The 23551-nt window shown below is 44.2% G+C and overlaps 1 protein-coding gene across 1 annotated transcript in view; it reads right to left on the reverse strand.

The window, feature by feature from the left end:
• The window catches only part of col5a2a (collagen, type V, alpha 2a), a 33407-nt gene extending 12708 nt beyond the window's left edge, over positions 1-20699 (reverse strand). Inside the window, exons 1-18 of the mRNA XM_062456335.1 lie at positions 20452-20699; positions 4583-4807; positions 4244-4260; positions 4114-4146; positions 3958-3990; positions 3625-3678; positions 2877-2969; positions 2589-2663; positions 2333-2377; positions 2155-2208; positions 1961-2014; positions 1666-1719; positions 1414-1467; positions 1172-1225; positions 970-1014; positions 530-583; positions 231-275; positions 29-82 (exon numbers count right to left, since the gene is read on the reverse strand). Of these exons, the coding sequence (XP_062312319.1) occupies positions 29-82; positions 231-275; positions 530-583; positions 970-1014; positions 1172-1225; positions 1414-1467; positions 1666-1719; positions 1961-2014; positions 2155-2208; positions 2333-2377; positions 2589-2663; positions 2877-2969; positions 3625-3678; positions 3958-3990; positions 4114-4146; positions 4244-4260; positions 4583-4807; positions 20452-20542 (1134 nt within the window). The 5' untranslated portion in view covers positions 20543-20699. The remainder of the gene's footprint in view (positions 1-28; positions 83-230; positions 276-529; positions 584-969; positions 1015-1171; positions 1226-1413; positions 1468-1665; positions 1720-1960; positions 2015-2154; positions 2209-2332; positions 2378-2588; positions 2664-2876; positions 2970-3624; positions 3679-3957; positions 3991-4113; positions 4147-4243; positions 4261-4582; positions 4808-20451) is intronic.
• Positions 20700-23551: the final 2852 nt, after the last annotated feature.

Consider the following 23551-nt stretch of genomic DNA (forward strand, 5'->3'; position numbering starts at 1 on the left):
GATGGCTGGTGGCACTGGCTCGACTTGCCTTCATTCCAGGACTTCCTGGATAACCTGGAGGTCCGTTGATGCCCAGAGGACCCTGCATGTGTGGGACAAGAGCAATGAGGTCCGCCGTTAGTGATTGGATGTTGGAAACATGACTAACGGCATAATTTTTTGGATTTAGTATTCTGCATGGAGTGCGTAGAATTCTATCTGTCATGTGAAAGTAGCTCTGGTTGTCTCACCATTGGTCCTGCTTTACCAATGTTGCCAGATGAACCTCGCATGCCCTGTAACATAAAGACAAGTAAGTACTCAGGTTTGGTTGTTTTCTCAGCAAATAAGCGTTGCACATTATAATTCAGTCATAATTATGATTATTATTCAACCTCTCAAATAATTCAATATTACATAGTACCATCATCATCGAACATTACAAACACCCCCCAAAACGTAATACCATTATTTGCTTATTCACTGCTAAAGTGAGGTGTTTGTACAGTATTTTCAAGCCTAAACCAGCTGGATGGTTCCTGGTGCTTACCGGGACTCCACCGGGCCCAGAGCGCCCTCTCTCCCCAGACATCCCGGTGGGGCCCTGGGGTGGAGAACACATCATCACTACCAGAACACCAACACACCAACACATGCACAGGAACAACACACTCAAGTCAAGTGTGGAGGGTTTTTTATTTAAGGGAATTGAAAGTTGATGTCCAGAATTGTCTACGCTCTGCGACGACGGCACCTCACAAACAGAAGGTAATGGAAGTCTAAATCTCTTATATTCATATTTATTAACAAACAGTGGAAAGGTGGAAATCCAGATCTTCTGACAGCTTTCTGTTACGATACTGTAGCTTATTTTGTTGTAAAACGACAATTCAGTCATTTAATGCTGGCAGTCATGCATGTACATGTAAAGTCAGGCATGTCAATCTTCCATTGTATCTGTACATGTTACAAGCATGACTTGTCTCTCACCATAGGGCCTGGTGCTCCCATAGGACCTGTGGGGCCCGTAGCGCCCTGAGGATCACACACACACACACACAGGCACAAGCTTAGTCTTGTGTATCAGCAGCTCAAATGTATATACATTCCGTAATTAAAAATGTTGTTTAAATACGTATAAACACATGGAGGCTAAGATGTAGTTAATTCTGTTGTTGATTTCTGTTTTTACCTTTGATCCAACCACTCCAGTTTCACCTTTCAGACCGATGGGACCTAAATGACCCTGAAGAAGGAGACACAGTCCTCAGGCAGTGATCCATACTATTCTATACAATTCTGATGGCATTTGTAATTTGTGTACAATACTTCATTCAGTAGCCACATGTTAGGGTTCAGTACAGACAGATATAGAAATGATCCTTCAGACACACTGTTGCCTGGTGTTATCCAGCTGTCTGGAGGGTTACTTACCCTGTGACCTTTCAACCCAGGAGGCCCGGGGGTGCCTGGGAACCCTCGAGCGCCCTAAAATCCACCACAGAGAATTGATCAGATTTATAGAAGCTGTACACAGAATCTGTTCATAGCGTTTTACACAGTAAAACACAACTGTGTCCTGTACATGAGAAGCAGTTGATAGGTTCATAATACCATGCCTCAGATGGGATCATGTTACGTCATTCAACAGAATCTGTTCAGAGATGTTCACGTGTTTCTCCTTACCGCTGACCCTGGGAATCCCATCTCTCCTGAATTTCCTGGTTTTCCTGATTCTCCCTAGGTAGAAGCACATGGAGCACGATGAGACATGGATTCATTAACACATCCTCCAGGGCCTAGCAGCTGGAGGAGAAGCTCCAACTATCCTCCAGGTATGATCATCAATACAGTCGCTTATTGCCTCCCCCAGGGCTGAGGATTAATGGCTACCCCATTATACAACATGCACTCATGCGTCACACACGTTTGTTTTGAGATTGTTTTGTTTATGTTGAAAACAGGATCACACGTGACTCACATCTTCTCCTGGCTTCCCTGGCGGGCCCTCGATTCCTCGCGGCCCAGCCGAACCCTGCAGCACACAACATGATTACGAGTCAAATCAGAACACGCACACCACAATCACCTGAACAGCTTTCCCCACACGTCACCGTCTCACACATGTGACTAGTGCAGCTGGGTGTGTTTGTAAGTGGCAGGTGAATGTCGTACCATCTGCCCATTATCCCCAACTTCTCCATGTGGGCCTGGTGGTCCAGGGTGACCCTGTGTTAGAGGGAGGGAGGAGCGAAGGGGAGGGAAACCTTGATGAGAGACTGATGCTTGCTCCAATAGATTATGAAATAATCACAAGCAGACTGGAAGTCGGTGGTGATGAGTTTCTACTTACAGCCGGCCCGTTAGGCCCCACATGGCCTCTGGGACCTGCTTCTCCCTGAAACACAGTTCATGATCAACAGCAAAGTTTACCAGAGGGCTCAATAAACCTCTATCAAATATTCCAACATTTCCACATTTCCATTTTTGCCAAAAAATATTTCCATAAAAGTGAATTAACTACAAGCCTTGATTGAGGTCTAAACAGGTAAACGATCTGCTGTCTCACCCTACTGTACTGCAGGATGGATATCTGCTGCCTAACTTACCCTGGTTCCTGGCACCATGGCCATCTGGCCAGCTGATTTTTCATCGAAGCCTCCTGCCATCTGAGCACCCAGACCCTGGTGGAAACAGAAAGGCCTCACATCAAAACAAACCTTCATGTGCCCTATGATGGGACGTGACCCGACAAATTAGAATGATTGAGGTAAATGCAACACAAGAACATTTTTAATTGTATATTGAAGATCACAGATCCCGGTTGACTTCAGCCCTCTTGTGAGATTAAGATCCACCAAAGGAACTAAATGGAGCTTGGCGGTGGGTGTGCTCACCCCTGGGTGTGTCTGGTGTCCTGGAGGGCCTGACTCCCCTGGGTTCCCCGGCACCCCGGGCTCTCCATCGTACCCCGGGGGCCCTCGCAGACCCTGGGCGAGACACGAGGATGCAGCATGTTACCCTGAGCAAGGGAAGAGGCCCCAGGTACCGTGCTCATCCTGATCCTGGATGCTGCGGTATGTAGGCTAGCGCCATCACTCACAACGACTGCTGAACTATTATTACAAATATATACACAACATAGCTCTGTTTCTCTTACTATGAGAAGTTATTCCATCAGAGTGGATTTGCTCATTTGAATGATTAGCTGAACAGAAAACGCTTCATTGAATTAATGTTGTGAGTAATGTATGTATGAGACGAACCAGGTACGTATGGCAAAATGCATCATGTAGGAAAGGGTTACTTTTGTCCCTTGAAATAAGTCCCCTAATGGATTCCACATCTTAGTCACACATGCGTGTTTATTTATGAACTTGCCTGCTGAATTCAAGATACAAGCATGCAAAATTATTCAATTTCAGGGTTTGCTGTATGCTGTGCAGATCTGTCTTCCTTGAATTTAAAACATAATCTGTTGTTTAACATTATGGAAAAAACTTTATTATAAAAAAACACGTCAAAATGGATAATATTCAGCACATAATAAAATTTAAATATGATATATATAATACATACATAATATAAGTATTATTTAATACTACTTATACTGGAGGGATTAGGGACAGATGTGTCATGACTCACAGGTCTTCCTTTGTGTCCTCGATCTCCTCTGTATCCCGAAGAGCCAGGAGGACCCTGGGAGAAACATCAACAACACCAGGTCACAAGGCTTTCTTTAGCATTTGTTATAGAACTATCAGGGATGTTCCTGCAGGTTGAAGTAAGTCAGGTGCTGTGGAGAGTATTCAGTGTTGCATCCATGAGGTGAACCGATAGGTAACTGTGCCATCTAGTGTCCACATGCATCCTCCACTACTGTACAGCTCAGATATCTCACAACAATGCACACAAAAGATGCATGTGTAGTTGTCTTTGTACACTTAAAGCGTGAAATATTCTACTCCACAATCTTACCATCGGTCCAGGACGACCTCTTATTCCAGTCACCTGTAAACAAAATTGGGGATTAGTCATTGCTAAATAGATGACACTTTGAAAGTAAATTGTTCAGAATCAAGTTTTTAATTTAATGTTTATATTAATATTCAGCAGGACCAAGGGGATACGTACTAATGGAACATCTCCAGGCTCTCCCTTCTGACCCTGAAAAGGTAAGTTGAAGGAAATTAGTCCCTAAAACCCAAATTCTTTCCTCTAACACAGAACTGCTGAATATGCATCAGGGTTACGGCACACTTACCTTGTAAACTTTGCCATCTGAAAGCAAAACGACAAACCAAAGATGAGTGAATAAGTAAATGGTTCACTTTGCATCTCCTGCAGTACTTCCTGACAGAAGCGGGGATATTTAGTTGATACCAAATTTTTAAGACACATTCCTCAAGTTGAGTAAATGCTAGACCAGGGGCATAGGTTTCATTGTACTTTTCAAAAACAGCAAATCTGCCCCCTTCCCTCCCCCACATACCCTCCATAGAGAAAATTAACTATTACAAATGAATCCTCAGTTTGTAAAAGCTATCCCACCCACATCTGAACCCCCCCCCCTCCTCTGTCTTCTCCAGGGGCAGAGACTCACCAGGCCGGCCGTTCCCGCTGATGTCGGGCAAGCCTCCGCTCTGGCAGACAGGACAGCACTCCCCCTCTGGAATGGTCACCTGCTCACAGTTGGACAGCTCGTCACACTGGACCTCGTCACACAGCACCGAGCCACTGTCACACACGCAGATCCTGCACGGCTCCGGCTTCCAGATGTCCCTGTTGGTGTACACCTGGCCATCCACTGTGCAGCTCAAGTCATCTCCTGACGGGGAGGAGGAGGGACATGTCAGACACGCCACACTCTGGGACTGGATAAGCACTTGCTTAAGTCTGTTCTATGCTCTCCTACTGGTAGAGGAAACATAGATGGGTACTTTGTGATTTTGAAGTTGAGATACACAGCAAGACACATGAAACACAGTCAAGGACATTCTCTAAGTTTTAACAGGAGCGTGAATCAATAACAGGGAAACGTGACGGGACATTTTACTGGATAATGTGAACCACATGCCCATGGTTTTCTGGAGAAAATCTGTTTAACAATAGGGGAAAAGGGATTGTGGAAAAGGTGAAACTTGATTGCCGTAAAGTCTCCCGCTGATAGACATGAGCTCATTTCCTGCAGACATGACACCTTAAAACCCTTACTCAACTGAAGAAACAGAATGAAAGAAAAAAAAAACATCCACCAACAAACAAAATCTTTTCCATAGAAGATAGAACCCCAAAAATATGAGCATAAATTCAGATTTTACAGAGGTCTCCGATGCATGCGTCATTTGTTTCGTTTCTCGACCGAAAAAATAAAATTAATGCACTATAAGGCACTTTTTAACAAAACCACAACAAATCAACCAAGTTCATTAAAAAGAAAGAGTGATTTAATTGTGCCGGGAGATTTTTTACAGAATAGTTTGTATAAAGGGGGGTGTAGTTCCCTGATCTCCAGGGCGAGGTTATTCAGAGGGCTTCACCTGTTCCTCTTGTAAACACCAGGTGGCACTCATGAGCTTCACAGGTAGCCATTAAACCTGTGCTTGGACAGGTACCCTTTCAGTCCTCATCCTAGAGAAGATGGTCAACCATTGTCCAATTGTATTCATTTCAGTATTCACAAAGTGAAAACAAAAGACAAACTTTTCAGTACTGTCCAATCAGTGTAGAGATGAGAGCGTGTGCTAGCTGTCCTCTTTCTGGGACATGGATCAAACAAATCAGAATCCGTCCAGATAAGCATGAGGCCAGGGGCAGGATGTTCTTGAGATCATAAATTATGTATTAGCAAGCCTTAACAGGAGGAACTGGCCACGCACAAGAGGGAGCAGCAGGATTATTGAGGCTGGCTATTCAGAGGATACTGGATAATAACATGTGTGGTCACAGTGCAGGTATTTCCCCACAGTGTGGTTAACTGTCTGTGGTCCTGAGTCATGACACACACACAAACCTGTATTGTACAGTACACACACACACACACACAAACCTGTATTGTACAGTACACACACACACACACACAAACCTGTATTGTACAGTACACACACACTTAATTATTTTTAATTATCACACATGCATGGATTGTACGTGCGCTCACACACACACTGAAGACCTGCCTCCTTTCTGTGTTTGTCGGCTGTGAGGAGACCAACGAGAGATGACCTCATGACCCCTAGCAGGCTTCACTACAGCCTTCAGCATTCTTTATCTCTGGACCTCCATGGTCGCAGCAGCTGGGTTGGCTGTGTGTGTGTGTGTGTCTGTGTGTGTGTTTTAAGGGGGAGAGAGAGAGGGAGAGAGAGTGTGTGTTTTACAATCCAGAGGAGATACACCCTGAACTAAGAAAGCTTTGTCATTGTTCTATTGACCGTTAAAATATTTGATAACCCAAAACACCAGTCCCAGTTCACTGAAAGGATAGCTACTCAGTCTCTCTGCAGGCTGGCATTCATATCTCAAACACGGACATTGTTTACATTTTTGGGACGTTTTCATCCAAGACAGGAAAGGCTCTGACAGTGTTTACTATGCTACAGTGAGAATGTACATTTGGTACCATTTAATCTTTACAACATTGCTTACAGGCAGAGCAAACATACATCCACACATGTTTTTCATAGGACAAACATGTTTTTGCTGTACCCATGAACCACGTAACTAATATGGACTGAATAAGGCCCAGATATGATGTGACTCCAGTCCTCATCGTTTCTCTAATGTTGAGGATCTCTACTCTGCCTGCAGGGTCCAGAATCTGCAAGGCCCAGTTCTGCTGGGTCAGCTCATCAGAGGAAAGGAGCACCAGTCAGACTGAACCAGACACGATACAAGGGAAGGTCCGGCCAAGTTGGCTGGGGAAGAGGAGGCTCCTCCCCCTCTCAGCTTGATGCATCACAGGCTCTGTACTGGCAGACGCTGTAAAAAGAGCTAGCTCGTCCCGCTTAGTCTAAGTCTAACGATGAAAAAGCAGGCAGCCTTTGAGGAGTCCAGCTGATGTTCATTTTCCACTCATCTTCCCAGTCTGCCAGTCCGAGGGCAGACGGTTTCCCTTTCCTGCTCTAGAACATGGTTTCTGATGACTCAACATGAGAGAATGTCTGGGAGAGTTTGTCTTCGCACCACAGGCTCGGAGGATGAGAGATAGCAGGGATCAGCAGCGTCCGCAATGGAACCATGCCTCACGTGTGGGCCTCAGTCCTTGTGAACATACTGGAGGAAAGTACAGAATTGTCTCAAATATAATTTATCTGGCAGCTGTAGACAAGGGGGGGGGGGCGAGGGCTTAAAAAAAAAAACTTTATAGATTTTCCCTGGCTAATGTGGAAATACTCAGAACGTGCTGTGTTGGGGAGCAAGGCAATGCAGCCAGAAGTCTAGAGGTTAGAAATGACCTCATGGAAACAATGAGTCACTTAAACAGAACTCTCTTCTGCAACTCTCCCCCCCTCTCTCCCCCTCTCTCCCCCCTCTCTCTCTCCCATGCAGCTTTCCTCTCACTTTCTTTTCCTCTTCCTAAGCTACAACAGTCCCTGCCAAATCAAATCCACAACTGAAAGCCATTAACTGATTTGGAGAGAACATTTGTTATAAAGTAAGAATGGGACGTTCTCGAGACCAGTGTCATGGGTCCAGCGCTAGAACTTTCTGTTCGTGCCCTCGTTTCCTTAAAGAGCCGTTCCAACACAGACACCGGAGGGTCCTGAAGGCCTGCGTGGGTCTCACAAGGGACCAAGTCTGTTTGGTAGGAAGACGTTTGGTAGGAAGACGTTTGGTAGGAAGACGTTTGGTAGGAAGACGTTTGGTAGGAAGACGTTTGGTAGGAAGACGTTTGGTAGGAAGACGTTTGGTAGGAAGACGTTTGGTAGGAAGACGTTTGGTTGGCCGTGCAGAAGACTTGCAGCTGCTGAGTGGGAGTTGGGAGCAGCTGTGCGTTTCTGCTTCAGAACCTCTGGTGTCAGACCAGACATACATTTACAGACACCAACTGACACATGACCCTTCTTGTAGTTTAACTGATGAAGCTGTCTGGGATTCACTGTTACTCACAAACAACCGACACTGTATTTTTGGTGTCACCCTGGAAAGGAGTCAAACACGTCTTTATTGGTAATTTGACCACGGAGTGTTGAAAACTTCAAAGTGTGTTTACACCCTCTTATTATCTCTCTGCCCTCTGTGACCAAACAAGCTTCTCCTCTTAAAAGAAAAGCTTATAAACATTTTATTTTACTTTCCAAAAACACCCTTTCATATTCCAGAGCTGTGATCAATTGCATTAGGGATCGCAGTCAAACTGAGGTGGAACGTTCCCACCCTGCTCGTTCGGACACGCTCCTCACCTCTGCCTCCACAAACAGCTCTGCATCTCCAGGGTGTGGAAGGGAGCCTGGCCAGGAGAGTTCACATGAATAAGGAGCTCCAGATTACATGTCTAGGCTTCTGCTTCAAGAGCTTGTCTACCATGGGGCTTCCTTTAAAGACAAATGACCCGCATGAGTTCCTCCCACTCAGTTTAGCCTGGAAGAAGGACTGTGGTCAACTGAAATTACCCAGAATCCTGCTCTTCTCTGCTGACTGACCCCTGGTTTTTCACTGCCTTCATTCTGCCAGACTGGCCTCTGGTCACCAGCTGTGGAGACCAGCGATCCCCAGGGTCACTTTCATTCTGGTTCTATTACAAAAAAAACTTTACTTTATTCTGTTTGTTTATTTATTTATACATTCAGAAGTGTATAGGTAACTGCAAGTCAAGAAACCAACTTGTGCTAGACAAACTAGACTGAGACTGATGATGAAATATGAGAGTTGTAGTAATCAAGTAGGGCTGGCAGTGTATTACTGAGGAAGATATTTTCCAGCTCTTGTCATACTTGAGGATTAAAAATGCATCTCACAGAATGCTGCCATGTGAAATGTCCCAGTCTGGCAATAATGTGTGTCTGGATTGTAAATATGATCTATTCAATATTTGAAATCCTTACTTCAGCATGATAGACTAAAAGCAGTCTGTTTAGTGAAGCAACACAGTCTCCACACGTGTCTTAACTCACCCTATGTAAAACATGCTGATCCAGTTAGGCTTGAGTCATTTAAAGCCTTTATGAAAACACTTCAAAGTTGGGCCTGTAGTTTTCCCCGACTCTTTAACTTTAAGAGGCCCAGAGCATGTCACAAACACTAATGTGCCGCAATGTTTGAGACACTTTTCCTTTTTCAATTTTTTTCTTTTTTTTTCTTTACATCTCGATATTATAGTAGAGATGACAGTAAGAACCTTCTCATTCGGTAGTGCAGTGTCTTCTGAGGATGTGGTTTCTCGTGCGGAGGCACCTGGGTTACCCAAAAGCTTCACATGGTTTGTGTTTTCTACGCATTTTCACTTTTAGATAAATTACAGTCTTTAGACCACAAAGCCATGTTTAACCTATAATGTATAATTTTCTCAGCCATAACACACTTGGTACATAAACACTAGCATAATGAAGACAAGATCAAAGCAGATCTGCTCATCCCTTAAACCTGTGCTCATAGTTTGTGTTTTATGACTATAATCAATTCTCATTTAATCACAAAGTGATCTTAATGACATCTTACACTCTGGTGCTTTTCATTACTGAAAATATCCTAACCATGAGAGTCTACAGGTCACAGGTTAGAGAGATGGTGCAATACAGTCCTGACTTTTGATCTTCTGTATTAGGATGGGAAACATTCAGCCATTTTGGATCAGAACGTATAAGCTCTTAGTGTTTCAGGTATCATGAAAACAATGTACAGGAGGGTACAGTTTAATGATCCAAGTGTGGTTTTAAAATGTACACAGTGAGGTGTAGATTGCCGCATTCTCAAAACATAAATGTGTAGGTGGCCAAAGCTTTTATTACTGCCTTTGCTGGAGTAATCCAGTACAATCCTGCCGTTGCAATGGCACAGTACAGGCCAGGTAATATTTTTTGGATCCACATTGCCTGTGTGAGTAAGAATAGAAAGTATTAAAACATAAGATTATTTTCTTCTCTGGCGTGAACATAACCATGGGTACGCAAGATAGTATAGAGAAAAAGAAAAGCTCGCAATATTTGGCTTTCCTTGGTGGATCTGTTAGATTTGCAACCCTAACTTAGTGTCCTGGCCAACCGTCAAACATGTGGCTTTCATATCCTCTCAGGTTGTGTCCACAGCGCTTGGATCAAACCAAGCTAAACAGGGAGACACGCTCACGGCCTGGGAGCACTCTGTAACGCTGCATGTCTGGTTCCTCTGAACACCCCCCAGGCCTCACCGTTCAGACCCCCGCATGCTCCTCTCAGAAGGCGTCCTCGGTTGATCCTCAGGTGACGAAATGGAAGGTAAGAATAAACACTGTGAACAACTGAACGTTCTTTTATTTTGTGTCTGCGGCACAACCTTTTGATACCGAGACAAAAACATGTCTTCATCCTATTAAAACACCTCGTCATCTGGTCATGATGTGTGATATAAAGCCGGATGTACGACCATCAAAACACAGACAAATCAAAAGACAGTGTGACTCCTTCACATTGCTATATTCAACACACCGAGCCATACCATCTACACCTTCTCCAACACCAACACCTTTCGCAGCCTAAACAGTCAATACTTGTCTTTCTTTCGTAACTTGAATTTGTCTTAGTAACTATTTAAAGCACATTTTCTTTTTATGTGAAGCGAGAGCAGGTATCCTGCCATGTCTAAATCGCAGGAAACGTTCACATTGAAGTTGAACATTCCAGTTGAGCAGAACTGCCCTTTTAACATACAGCAGGTCACGGTGCCCTGCTGTTTCACATCAGCTAAGTGCATGTCCAGATGTGGGAAGGTAAACTATGTTCCTGCCGTCCGAGCAACCTGGACCAACACTCTCCCCCACACACCACGCATGATGTCACTGAACCACACAGAGAAGAAATGCAATGGAATGTATTGATTTAAACCATAACTTGTATAATTTACTATGTTTCATATAGAAACTGTTATAACCGATGTCTGAGACTGTATGTTCTAATGATAAGAGGTGAAGCAATATCCACATCGAACAAGTCTGAACAAAGTTACTTGAAGGAGGAAAGATATTTCTCATTATGCCATGTAGGAAGAAACTCATTTCCTCACTTCCATTCTACCAAAGCAAAAGGAGTACTCTGGTTTTACAAATCTTTGTGAAGAACTGGCTTTATCCACATACTCCAATATAAGTCCATACCATAATCATTCTTTAAGGGGGGAAACTAGGATTTTTTTAATGAGGTATCCTATTGATGTTATCCAGAACATTCCCAGGCTAGTTGAATATACTGCCACCACATTCTACTTGAACCCATGACCCAGTCTAAACCAGTCTGAACCAGTTTGACCATTTGACCTTCACCTCTTTTTCATTCCTTTAGAGTAGTATTTCTCAACCTGCATGTTCTAGATGTTTCCCTGCTCCAGCACACTTGATTCTAATGAATCTTCATTATCAGGCTTCTGCTGAGCTTCATAATGACCCGTTCATTAGAATCAGCTGTGTTGGAGCAGGGAAACATCTAGAACATGCAGGACAGTGGGTCCCGAGGACCAGAGTTGAGAAACACTGCTTTAGAGTATGTGCATCATCCTCTCACTCTCTCACTCTCACTCGCACTCCCACGCATTCCCTCACTCTCTCACTCTATGTGTCTCTCTCTGCCTCTCACTCTCTCTCACTCTCTCTATGTGTCTCTCACTCTCTCTCTGCCTCTCTCTTTCTCTCTGTCTCTCTCACTCACTCTCTCTCTGTCTCTCTGCTTCTCACTCTCTGTGTCTCTAGCTGCCCCTCACTCTCTCTGTGTCACTCTCTCTGCCTCTCACTCTCTCTGCCTCTCACTCTCTTTTTGTCTCTCTCACTCTGTGTCTCTCTCTCTGCATCTCACTCTTTCTGCCACTCACTCTCTCTCACTCTCTCTCTTTGCCTCTCTCTCTCTGCGTCTCTCTCACTCTCTGTATCTCTCTCTACATCTCACTCTTTCTGCCTCTCACTCTCTCTCACTCTCTCTCACTCTCTCTCTTTGCCTCTCTCTCTCTGCGTCTCTCTCACTCTCTGTCTCTGTGTGTCTCTCTGTCTACTCCTCTTCTCCATATCATCTTTCTATATTCCGCATCCTTTTTATCTCATCTCTTCCCCCTCTCCTCTCATAATCCTTCATCTCCATCTCCCTCTCTCTTTCTTTTCTCTCTGTTTCTGTCCCTCTCTCATCCCTCCCTGTTCTCTCTGTGAGGTGATCCTATACCTTGATGAGGCGCTACAGCTGTCCGTCTGTGCTGCCTGCAGTGCAGTCTGGAGCGGGGAGCGGCACCAGAACAGCCAGGGTGCAGGGCATACATATTGACACGTTTGCACATTGTGTAGAGTCCTATGCCTGCTGCTTTGACCATGTTCATCTCTTACTCTTGAACACAGAACAAAAGGTTAAAAGTCAGAAAAATATATAGTTTTGTATTTGAGGCCCAATTATACTACATATGTAGAGTATGAGTTTAAAGACCCATAAATATAGAATACGATTTGTGTGGTCCTCAGTGGTAAAACGACAACCTGAATTCCTTCTACTGTAGATTGACATGCATCGATCTTGTTGGGGTCCAGGCTATGGTTTTTGTGCTATACAACAGGCATTGATAGTGAATTCAGGGCTTTGATAACATTACACTTTGTGAGAAGTAAAACTAATATCAACAAACATTCAGCTAACTTTCTGCTAACCCAAAACCCAACCCAGTGTGAGATGGGGTTCTGTGGGGCTGTGTGTCAAACACAAACCCATTACAAGGCCCCCTCTGGCTCAAGGTGACATCATTCTAAAAGCATCAGGGACTGACAACGATTTATCACTTTCTTTTTATTACAGAATGACCCCTTGGAAGTTTAGTGCGTCCTATATCTCTGTCAAACCAAGACAGACAGAAAGGGCGATCAAAAGGCCATGTCCGACATGCATGACTTGAATAATGAATGAATAATGCTTCTTAAAATGCAGAGGATTAATGCTCAAATATATACACCATCCAACGATGTACAGCGTTTCATGGGTTAACAAGCAACCTCATAGAGAAAGCAAGGATGTAAAAAAGAGAATTAGACAACGGCGCTGTTTTCTGTGCAGCATGGACAATACTGAATACTTTCTGAATCGACTTGGGGAAGGACTGAATGCCAAATGAAGGGATTCATTCTTGGCAGCTTTGCTGCAGTTTGTTTACCCCGGCCACGCCCAGCAGCATATTTTCTGTCCATGTCATCAGCAGCTGTAAGAGCTTGGACACGGAGGTCTGCTGGGAGCCCTTCTGAAATCAGGCTGGGATTCTTTTTCCGATCAGGAAAAAATAGTATCATTACTTTTAAAGACAGAGTTCAACTTAATAGAACACTTGACCTGTTTGGAGACATCAGAGATGTTTCTGACTGCAGCAGACGACACTATGATTCAAGTCTGAATGATAAAGTTTTTGATTAAAAAATAATATATTTTTTCTTACTCATGAAAAACAATTCCTATATGATGGATGACATGTTACTTTTGCACATATTTAACAGAGAAATGTGGCTTGTCCAATTTCCACTGGTATCTTTAAACACAGATAGACCCCTTCTACAACACGAGTGCACTTTTTAACAAGGAGCTGCAGTATAAATCCAAACTAAATGTGTGTCTCCTGAAGGATTCACTAAAAACCAGTGAGGTTCACAGCCCAAACCCAGAGACCAAACACAGCCTTGTCCAGAGGACATTCCATCATGACAGTGTTTCCTGTGCCGGGGAGAGTCTATGAGAGGGCCTGCTCTTCATGACATATGCTGCACAGAGACGCCCTCCTCTACATCTCCCACCCCTTCTCAACTCTCCTCCTTTACTCTTACTTCTTCTTCCTGTTCCTCCATCTCTCCCCCCTCGCCTCCTAACCTCCCTAACCTCATTTCTGCATGACCGAATCTGAAGGGGAAAACACTGAATCACTTTCTGCATGCCCAGGAAACACATTCATCCTACTGCATACATACGTACATACATACATACATATCTACTGCTCACTGCCCTCGTTGAGTCTGAGGAAATACAGATCTGAATGACACAAAATCAACGGTACAGCCAAGTGAAAAATATCCAAACGTGAAATGTTTGTTACAGCACATCATGCATGGTCCATTAAGAAAAGCGCCAGTGAAAAAGGCAAACTGTTTATTTTCAAAGGTCATTTAGCACACTGTAGCATTGTTTAACCAAGACAACACGTGTGGCCTACTTTAGGCCATTATCAAATGTTCACACCACAAATGGCAACATTTTATTTCAGTCAGTTGTCAGAGGCAACTTGAATCTAAACAATTCATTATGCTTGCCAGATGACATAAGATTCATCTTTTTGCCACATTATTTTAGGACAAAGGTCTAATGTCATTACAAATGTTCCTTCAAATGGAGAGGATAGCTTTGACTCAACCTCAGTGATTACCCTGAACTGAATCTATGAAAGAGTGGGACCACAACATCAGCTGTGAATGGCCCCTGCAGGCATCACAGACGTTGAGCGTTAAATGTTGAAGCTCTCCCACCAGTCTACATCAAACCCCTCACAGGATACTGCAGCAATGGTTCCATTTGGTCAAATTATCCAATTCAGTTGGTTGCCATGACTCACTGCAAGAATTAGCAGATATTTCCACATCCCCTTGGTCATGTGTGATGTGGATGGTGTTTGGGCGGGAAGGCGACCATGAAAACAGGCCAACTTTGTGCTGAAAGAATGCCCTCCTCTGTCTGAATGTTTATTTCAACTCTGGCCTTCTTTTTTCAGGCAACCACATTGTCATTGTAATATGCTGAACATTTTTAGGATGTAGTAGGAATCTGTAGTAGGAGTCAATTGAATGTTGTAAGCACATGCATTTCCTAATGCATCTTCATAGCTTACATCTCCATACTGTAGCTAGCTTTCCATTCATTCAGTCATTTTGTTAAACTGTATACAATTTTAGTATTCACACTAGTCAAAAGACGACTATCTAAAGTACTATAGTAACTATAGATATCAACTTGAATCCTTTATCATTTAATATTGCTGAAAGCTAATCAACCTCAGCATTACCAACTAATTATCTTTACCAGTTCTAGGAAAGTCCATGTCAACTCTCTCTCAATGAATCTGCATTGAGTCCTGCTCCAGCACTGCTTTTTCAAAAAGTTTGTTTGAAAATGTTCCAACCTTTGGAAACTTTTTCTTTTTAAGTTTTAATTTCTTTTTTTGGAAGAAAAAAAATGCCTCTTTTTGAACTTTTTTTTGTGTCAAGCCAAGCCAAGTGCCTTGCTTTAAAATGTAAGATGCAGAAAGTACATGTATTAAGGTGTAAAAATGTAAGGGGTGAAAGTAAATAGTTCTAATAAATGGTTAAGTAAAGTACTGATACCAGAAAAATCTAGCTAAGTAGAGTAATAAAGTATTTGTACTTTGTTACTTCCCATCTCTGCTGCTGGTACAGTATTGGACTTCAGTGAGTCTCAACAATATTCATCTGAGAACGTGAAAGGTGTTTCTGTGCTATGAAAGAACAGTCAAATTAATGTTTCGTTTTTCTGTTCACCAAGGGTGCTGTGTTCTGTCATGTGGGCTGCAGAGAGGGCTTAAAAAGACCCCAGACACCAAAGAGCAGGAAACCAAGTCTTGACAGTACTCCAGGGAATTCCTGAATGCTCTGAATATATTCTAATCTACTTAAGAGGAACTTCCGATAAGGCCAACACATGCCAGAAGAGGAGTATGGTAAGCCTTGCTGTTCTCACATGCAGACACAAAGCAGCACAGTAACACATTCCCTCATCATCATCCTGTGGTTGTACCAGTGAAACAGGTGCATACAATAAACAGTGTGGCACAGTCTTTAAATATAACATGTACAATTCTAACAATTCCTAATAATTCTAAACAATACTGTACACTATACAATAGGAGAGTGCAGTTTTGTTTGGCCCTGTCACACTAAAGACCCACCTCTACAAAAACACCTATAGCCATGTAGGTCCTCACAGGAACACCAACATGCAGTCAATCAGCTGTCCAATAAACTGCCAAGAACCTAAACATAACTAAGGCCACATTGTGGCATGTAGTCACCCACTAAAGTCTGAACAGAAAGAAACCATAACCTTAACTACTGAGCCAAGCATAGAATTTGGGTTTGTCCTGGCCACAAGATGTCAAGACAGGCTTCCTTTGGCTCACAGGCGGCACAAAGACCCTTTAATGGTATACCAAGCTTCAGGAATAGTCTTTAAGATACAGTATACTGGCTTGAAGGAATTATTCTACAGTAGTTCAACTTCAATCTTACAGCATATGCTAATGAGCATGGGTATGGTTTCCCTGACTCATCCCTTTGCCTGAAGCCATGAGTCTAAAAGAGCTACCTTAACAGGACATAACTTCTCCTGAAACTGACATCCAGTATTTAAAGCAGTTACTCCAGTCTATAAAATGGTCACCAAGGGACGGGCGGAAAACAGTGTCAGAGAGAGAGAGCTCAGTGTATTAAAACCTGCCAACCGACTGTGAATTAACTCTAGAGGGCAAAAGTACTTCAGATCTCAATTGCAAAAAAACAAAACAAAAAATGCAAATGTAAATATTCAAAGAAACAGTAAAGGCAACTTGGGAAGAAAAGAGAGTGTTGGCCAGGGGCCCGCCGTACGCGTCCGTGGACGAGGCATGTGTTTCTGGATGCATCCTGTCATCTGAGGCTGTCGCCCCGGACAGGCTGACTGGATCACAGAGCACATTCAGGGAAGTGCCACTCAAGACAGGGAAACACACGGACGCTTTAATTGTACGCTTTCAAAATAGACGGTTAGTTTACCTTCTGACAGAGGAGGCACAGGGGACATTGGATTTCCCACAGACCACAACACTGTTACCTAGAAAACCCACAAGACTCACACATTACCAGCAGAGCTGTACATGCTGAGTCTCACATCAGCAATACAACATCCTCCCCTTACTCTTTTGAGGCCAAACCTTTTTTTAATATTTTCCAAATCCAGCCAAAGCAACTATTTCAACATCTGGAAGTCATCCCCCTACCCCTTCTCCCCATTTGCTGACTGCCATCATTTGGTTTATAAGTAGTTCCCATGGAGCAGACATCATGACTGTGAGCCATGTTTAACAATCCATCAGCTCCATCATCTGTGCCCTTCAGTCACGGAGGCGAGCCACAGTACTTTACCACTTTAGGACAACTGATAACATAACTGACTAGTCCCACTTCTGAAACGTAATGGAGGATTTTCTGGGAGTTGTAACTTCAGATAGATTCACTGAAAACGGTTAAATTGTGCTGGTCTTTTTTTCCTAGTTGGGAAGAAAGGAGGCATGTAATCAAGTCATAGAGCAAAAATGCTGCATGTGGTTTTAATCAGACCTGGTTGGATTCACATGCTTGGTCATTTTAGGTTTGGTAGAAAACAGCCATTTTGTTGCAATGTTAGTGATGTGGCAACAACAACTGGAACCAATTTGCGAGTTAAAATGACCTCATGTAGGTTTGTTGATTTGGAATAGCAGCTCTTTCGGGAGAACATGTTTGATGTGAGGGAGTAGGAGGTGTCTTAGAAACAGAAACTCTGTATATGAACTATGAGTATGTGTGCATAAAATACTATCTTACTGTAAAAAGGGTACTAAGGGACTGAACATTCAGTCCCTTTCTTGTAGCTATAGTGCTAAGTGACGTCTTTGAAGATGTTTTACCGTTGTGTCTATAGGCAGGGGTGTGTCCTAACACACACAGGCAACTTAAACCAACACACTCTCTCACACATGCAACCGACACAATTTAACACAGTTTCTCGCTGCAAATGTGTTATGCACAAACTCTTGGCCACTCTTACTGGAGCCTGTGATCTGGTTCCAGTCTTTGCTTCATGTTCAACCCCAAGCCTTCCTCCAAATGTTCCACACATGTCGCTTGTCTCAGTGTCAGTGAGAGGTTAACTGTTATTCTTCTCAAAATGATGTTTTGTATCAGTACATATCCAGAGTGCACGCCACAGACCACTCATCTGATTTGTCATCCTTAGACACAGCAAAGGATCCAGAAAAACCCCTCTACAAGAAAACTCTTCACACATGTTCATACATGTGATATTCATCCAGTTCTGCACAATTCCAGTTAACATTTAGATTTCTAATATTTCCTCAAAACATGATTCAACCCATCAAAGATTCACTCTGGACTTTGACCACAGATATTTGCCCAAAGCTTGTCCCCTCAGACATGTGGGCAGTATGAGAGAGAATTAACCTCAACAGGCCACAGTTTCTTGCCACAGCAATGTATTTTTTCCCCTCTAGAAGAGATAAATATTACAGTTATGTTCCAACATCTTTGAGACAGAACGTCTGTTTGCAATTACCCAACTTTCATCAACATTCAACCACACTCATTTTGAAGTCACCATTTTCCACATAAAAATCTCAATTAAATGCAGTAACACTGGTAATTGTAGACGTGGGCATATACTGTGCTTACTCTGCTGAAAACCAAGCTTGGGTATTTTGACCATAAGTACAATTCTCAGAAAAAGTCTTCAGGATATTAAACTAAGGCATTGTGTCCCTGGGTCCATCTATAATTTTAATGGTAATTCCATTACCCTTAATGATACATTAAATGGCACAAACACTCATTTAACAGCTAGTTTAATTGAGTTATTCACAGTAAATATTCAATGTTCTGCTCTGGAGCTAATCTCAATGTTGAGTGGGAACATGAGTTCAGATCCCCTGTGCTTCATTTCAGATGGATGGATGTTGAAACCCTGGTCTTCACCAAGCAACAGAGGAAGCCAACCACTGACCCAGCAGGGATGGAACTCTGTTCAAACATGAGGCCAGGAACCTTCTCTGGAAGGTTAAAAAAGTCTGAGCTACAACTCGCTGGTTTAAGAAGGTGACTGGGTTAAAGTGGGTCTACATGTTTGTGTTTCAAAGATATTAAGGATAATGTTTCAATAGTCTTCATAGGCCGTCTTGTTTCAGAAAAGTTAGAAGACTACAACGGTGCCAATCTTTAACCCCATTGTTCAGATTAGATAGCTAATATAGGCATTCAAAAAGCAATTAAAAATATATATAAATTACATTATCCAGTGGAAGTCTCGCACAAAACAGGCCTTAGAAAATCTCCAGTACACATTCAGAACCAGTAGGTGGCGGCATCTCTGATAATGCTGATAACACGTACTGGACGAATCATCTTATTACCGGTAAATCTAATGTTCATCAGTCATCCAAGAATAATTTACTCCATCCAGGAGATCTGGGAACAAAGGGACTCAATCAACCAAAGGGCACTTTCCAGACAGTTTGAATAACCAGCTTCAGGCTCTGGGCTTATGACATCATATTTAAAACATGTGACATCAGAGCTGCTAAAACAACACAGCCTGGAATAATGAGACTCAGGTGTTCCGGCTCCAGGCAGACACGTTCTCCATTTGCTCAGAGGTCTTTAAAGCGGAGGACTTCATGACTACGTGAATGCACCCCCCCCCCCGCCCCCCCTCACTCCACATCTGCCTGGCATTAACATGCAAGCTGTGCTTCCTCAAAGACGCGCGAGCGCTTGTGTTGAAACCAGCTAGTGGAGAATGCAGCTGATTGAAAGAATACTAAAATGTTGGCAACACTTGTTGATGCTGAGGTAAGGAATAATGCTATTACTTTACAATAACCCCCCCCCCCCCACCCCCTCTCCGGACTGGATTGTGGCTAGTACCTCTAAATGACTCTCAACAACCAACAGATGTTCACATCCTTCTACTCTGACTTAAATATCTAGATTGCCAATTTAAGATAATCCACACTTGAGTTCCTCTCATCTACTCTCAATCTCCACAAAGCCTGTAGGATTCTCAGACAGTCTGTTCCTGTCTGGTCCAATCAGACTATAAACAACTCAACATATTCCATGTCATAATTGTGCTTTCAGCTGCTATCAATTCCAGTTTAGAAGGCACAAGATAATAATTAATAGATCATGTTATCAAACGGTATGTGTCAGCATTTACTTCAATCCCAACACGCATTCAAAGTCCTCAGGAAGCAAACAGCTGGTGCTCTGTTATCTTGCTAAATGTACTGTAGAACTCAACTACACCTCCGTTAAGAATGAATTGTCACCCCAAATTGGTCCAACCACCTGGACCAAATTAGGTTCCACTGTACAGCAGCATGTCAAAACTGAACCCCAAACCAATTAAAGCAACTTAACTATCCAACAAGCTCGTGTTAATGTTCAACACAGCATGTTCCCAGCACCCACACGCTTCAAACATCGGCAATTAAGTGTGAAAATCAACAGCAAATGAGGATACTCACCACTGGGATCGTCCTGGCATTTGACAAACAAAAGCTGAGCCACTGAGACCACCAGGAGAAGGAAAGTCCTTGAATGTACAAATCTCATCATGTCTATAAGAAAGACATGAGCCTTCCTTGTGTGCAAAGCAGGGGAAAAAAGGGATAAAAAATGATCAGGTTATCACTGCTATACCATGAAGACAGAGAGACTCTCCTGAAAGCAGCAAGCAGACCCAGCCCACTCCGTGCGAGTGCTTTTTTGTGTAGTTACAGCTTTAAATGAGAAGAATGCTGGCAACCCTAATTTTCCTCCCCCTTTTGTCAGCCCTCTCTCATAACCATCCACTCACAGGCATCTGTGTCTGTGTGAGAACTACACCCATGTTCACAAGTTCTATTCTCTAGCTGTTCTCAAGTATTTTTGACCGGGAACTAAACATCCAGAAGAAGAGTTAGGATGAACATGTAGAAAAAAGAAAATCTTTGTTTGTTCTAAATGAACACTGTTTTCCCCCTCCCTGAAGTGGTTGCTAAGCAAGACCATAAACGTGCTCTTTTATTACCATCTTCAGGGCACCAAACTTAGCAGGAGCTGAAAGGCACTTTTTATTAGATAATTAAGGACAAGAATAGATTTTCTATCTGCTTGTCTTTGGTTCTGCGTGATGAGAGCTGAACTGTGTGACTTGACAGCACGAGCAAAGTTTGAAATAATTCCAGTTCTCAGATCTTTGCTGATAATCTGATTGATGTTTCAATGATATTAAATGGTTCCCATATTAAGACCATCTGTCTTTGTGTTGCCAGGTAAAGAGAGAAACTATTTTAAACAGCCACAATAAGATTTAGAGTGGACTGGAGGTTGATATGCCTTCTCACATGGGAATAATTAAGACCATATTGCTATCAAAATGGTTTTAGGCACTGATATACTCACACTGGTCATATCATAAGTACTTAACAACTGTTAACTAAATAGTCACTAACCAGTCCCTTTTCTTCAGCTGTTATTAATTTTGTGCCCCTTAAACTACAAACACATCACTTCCTGTTCCCCTGCTGCTCCTGTCATCTTGAATACATCACTTCCTGTCACTCCACTGGGCCTAGCCTGATGTCTTGTGCAGGAGTGCATTCTTTCTTCATTGACTAACTACCCTACAGTATATAAATACAGTGTTAAATATTGGTGAAGGTCTCAATGTGTAGAGCAGAGGAAGAAGGGTTCTCCACAGGAAGGATCTGCTCCTCCTCCTCCTCCTCAGTGGTGGAAGGATCTGCTCCTCCTCCTCCTCCTCAGTGGTGGAAGGATCTGGTCCTCCTCCTCCTCAGTGGTGGAAGGATCTGCTCCTCCTCCTTCTCCTCAGTGGTGGAAGGATCTGCTCCTCCTCCTCAGTGGTGGAAGGATCTGCTCCTCCTCCTCCTCCTCAGTGGTGGAAGGATCTGCTCCTCCTCCTCCTCCTCAGTGGTGGAAGGATCTGCTCCTCCTCCTCCTCCTCAGTGGTGGAAGGATCTGCTCCTCCTCCTCCTCCTCAGTGGTGGAAGGATCTGCTCCTCCTCCTCCTCCTCAGTGGTGGAGGGATCTGCTCCTCCTCCTCCTCCTCAGTGGTTGAAGGATCTGCTCCTCCTCCTCCTCAGTGGTGGAAGGATCTGCTCCTCCTCCTCCTCCTCAGTGGTGGAAGGATCTGCTCCTCCTCCTCCTCCTCAGTGGTGGAAGGATCTGCTCCTCCTCCTCCTCCTCAGTGGTGGAGGGATCTGCTCCTCCTCCTCCTCCTCAGTGGTGGAAGGATCTGCTCCTCCTCCTCCTCCTCAGTGGTGGAGGGATCTGCTCCTCCTCCTCCTCCTCAGTGGTGGAAGGATCTGCTCCTCCTCCTCCTCCTCAGTGGTGGAAGGATCTGCTCCTCCTCCTCCTCCTCAGTAGTGGAAGGATCTGCTCCTCCTCCTCCTCCTCAGTGGTGGAGGGATCTGATCCTCCTCCTCCTCCTCAGTGGTGGAAGGATCTGCTCCTCCTCCTCCTCCTCAGTGGTGGAAGGATCTGGTCCTCCTCCTCCTCCTCAGTGGTGGAGGGATCTGCTCCTCCTCCTCCTCCTCAGTGGTGGAAGGATATGCTCCTCCTCCTCCTCCTCCTCAGTGGTGGAAGGATCTGCTCCTCCTCCTCCTCCTCAGTGGTGGAAGGATCTGCTCCTCCTCCTCCTCCTCAGTGGTGGAGGGATCTGCTCCTCCTCCTCCTCCTCAGTGGTGGAAGGATCTGGTCCTCCTCCTCCTCCTCAGTGGTGGAGGGATCTGCTCCTCCTCCTCCTCCTCAGTGGTGGAAGGATCTGCTCCTCCTCCTCCTCCTCAGTGGTGGAAGGATCTGCTCCTCCTCCTCCTCCTCAGTGGTGGAAGGATCTGCTCCTCCTCCTCCTCCTCAGTGGTGGAAGGATCTGCTCCTCCTCCTCCTCCTCAGTGGTGGAAGGATCTGCTCCTCCTCCTCCTCCTCAGTGGTGGAGGGATCTGCTCCTCCTCCTCAGTGGTGGAGGGATCTGGTCCTCCTCCTCCTCCTCAGTGGTGGAGGGATCTGGTCCTCCTCCTCCTCCTCAGTGGTGGAGGGATCTGCTCCTCCTCCTCCTCCTCAGTGGTGGAGGGATCTGGTCCTCCTCCTCAGTGGTGGAGGGATCTGCTCCTCCTCCTCAGTGGTGGAGGGATCTGCTCCTCCTCCTCAGTGGTGGAGGGATCTGCTCCTCCTCCTCCTCCTCAGTGGTGGAAGGATCTGCTCCTCCTCCTCAGTGGTGGAGGGATCTGGTCCTCCTCCTCAGTGGTGGAGGGATCTGCTCCTCCTCCTCAGTGGTGGAGGGATCTGGTCCTCCTCCTCAGTGGTGGAGGGATCTGGTCCTCCTCCTCAGTGGTGGAGGGATCTGCTCCTCCTCCTCAGTGGTGGAGGGATCTGGTCCTCGTCACTACTGTCTCCCTCCTCCACCTGGACTAGTTACTTGCCACTTGACCTGAGCACCCCCTACGCTGAACTTTTTTTCCGCATGATAAATTGAAAGTTCTGTTGTAGCACTTTACTCTCCTATCATTAGAATTATGTTCACTAACCCTAATTGACCTAATATCTCACATAAAGCATAGACACTGA

This window comes from Osmerus eperlanus, chromosome 3, assembly GCF_963692335.1.
Source record: "Osmerus eperlanus chromosome 3, fOsmEpe2.1, whole genome shotgun sequence".
Lineage (NCBI taxonomy): Eukaryota > Metazoa > Chordata > Actinopteri > Osmeriformes > Osmeridae > Osmerus > Osmerus eperlanus.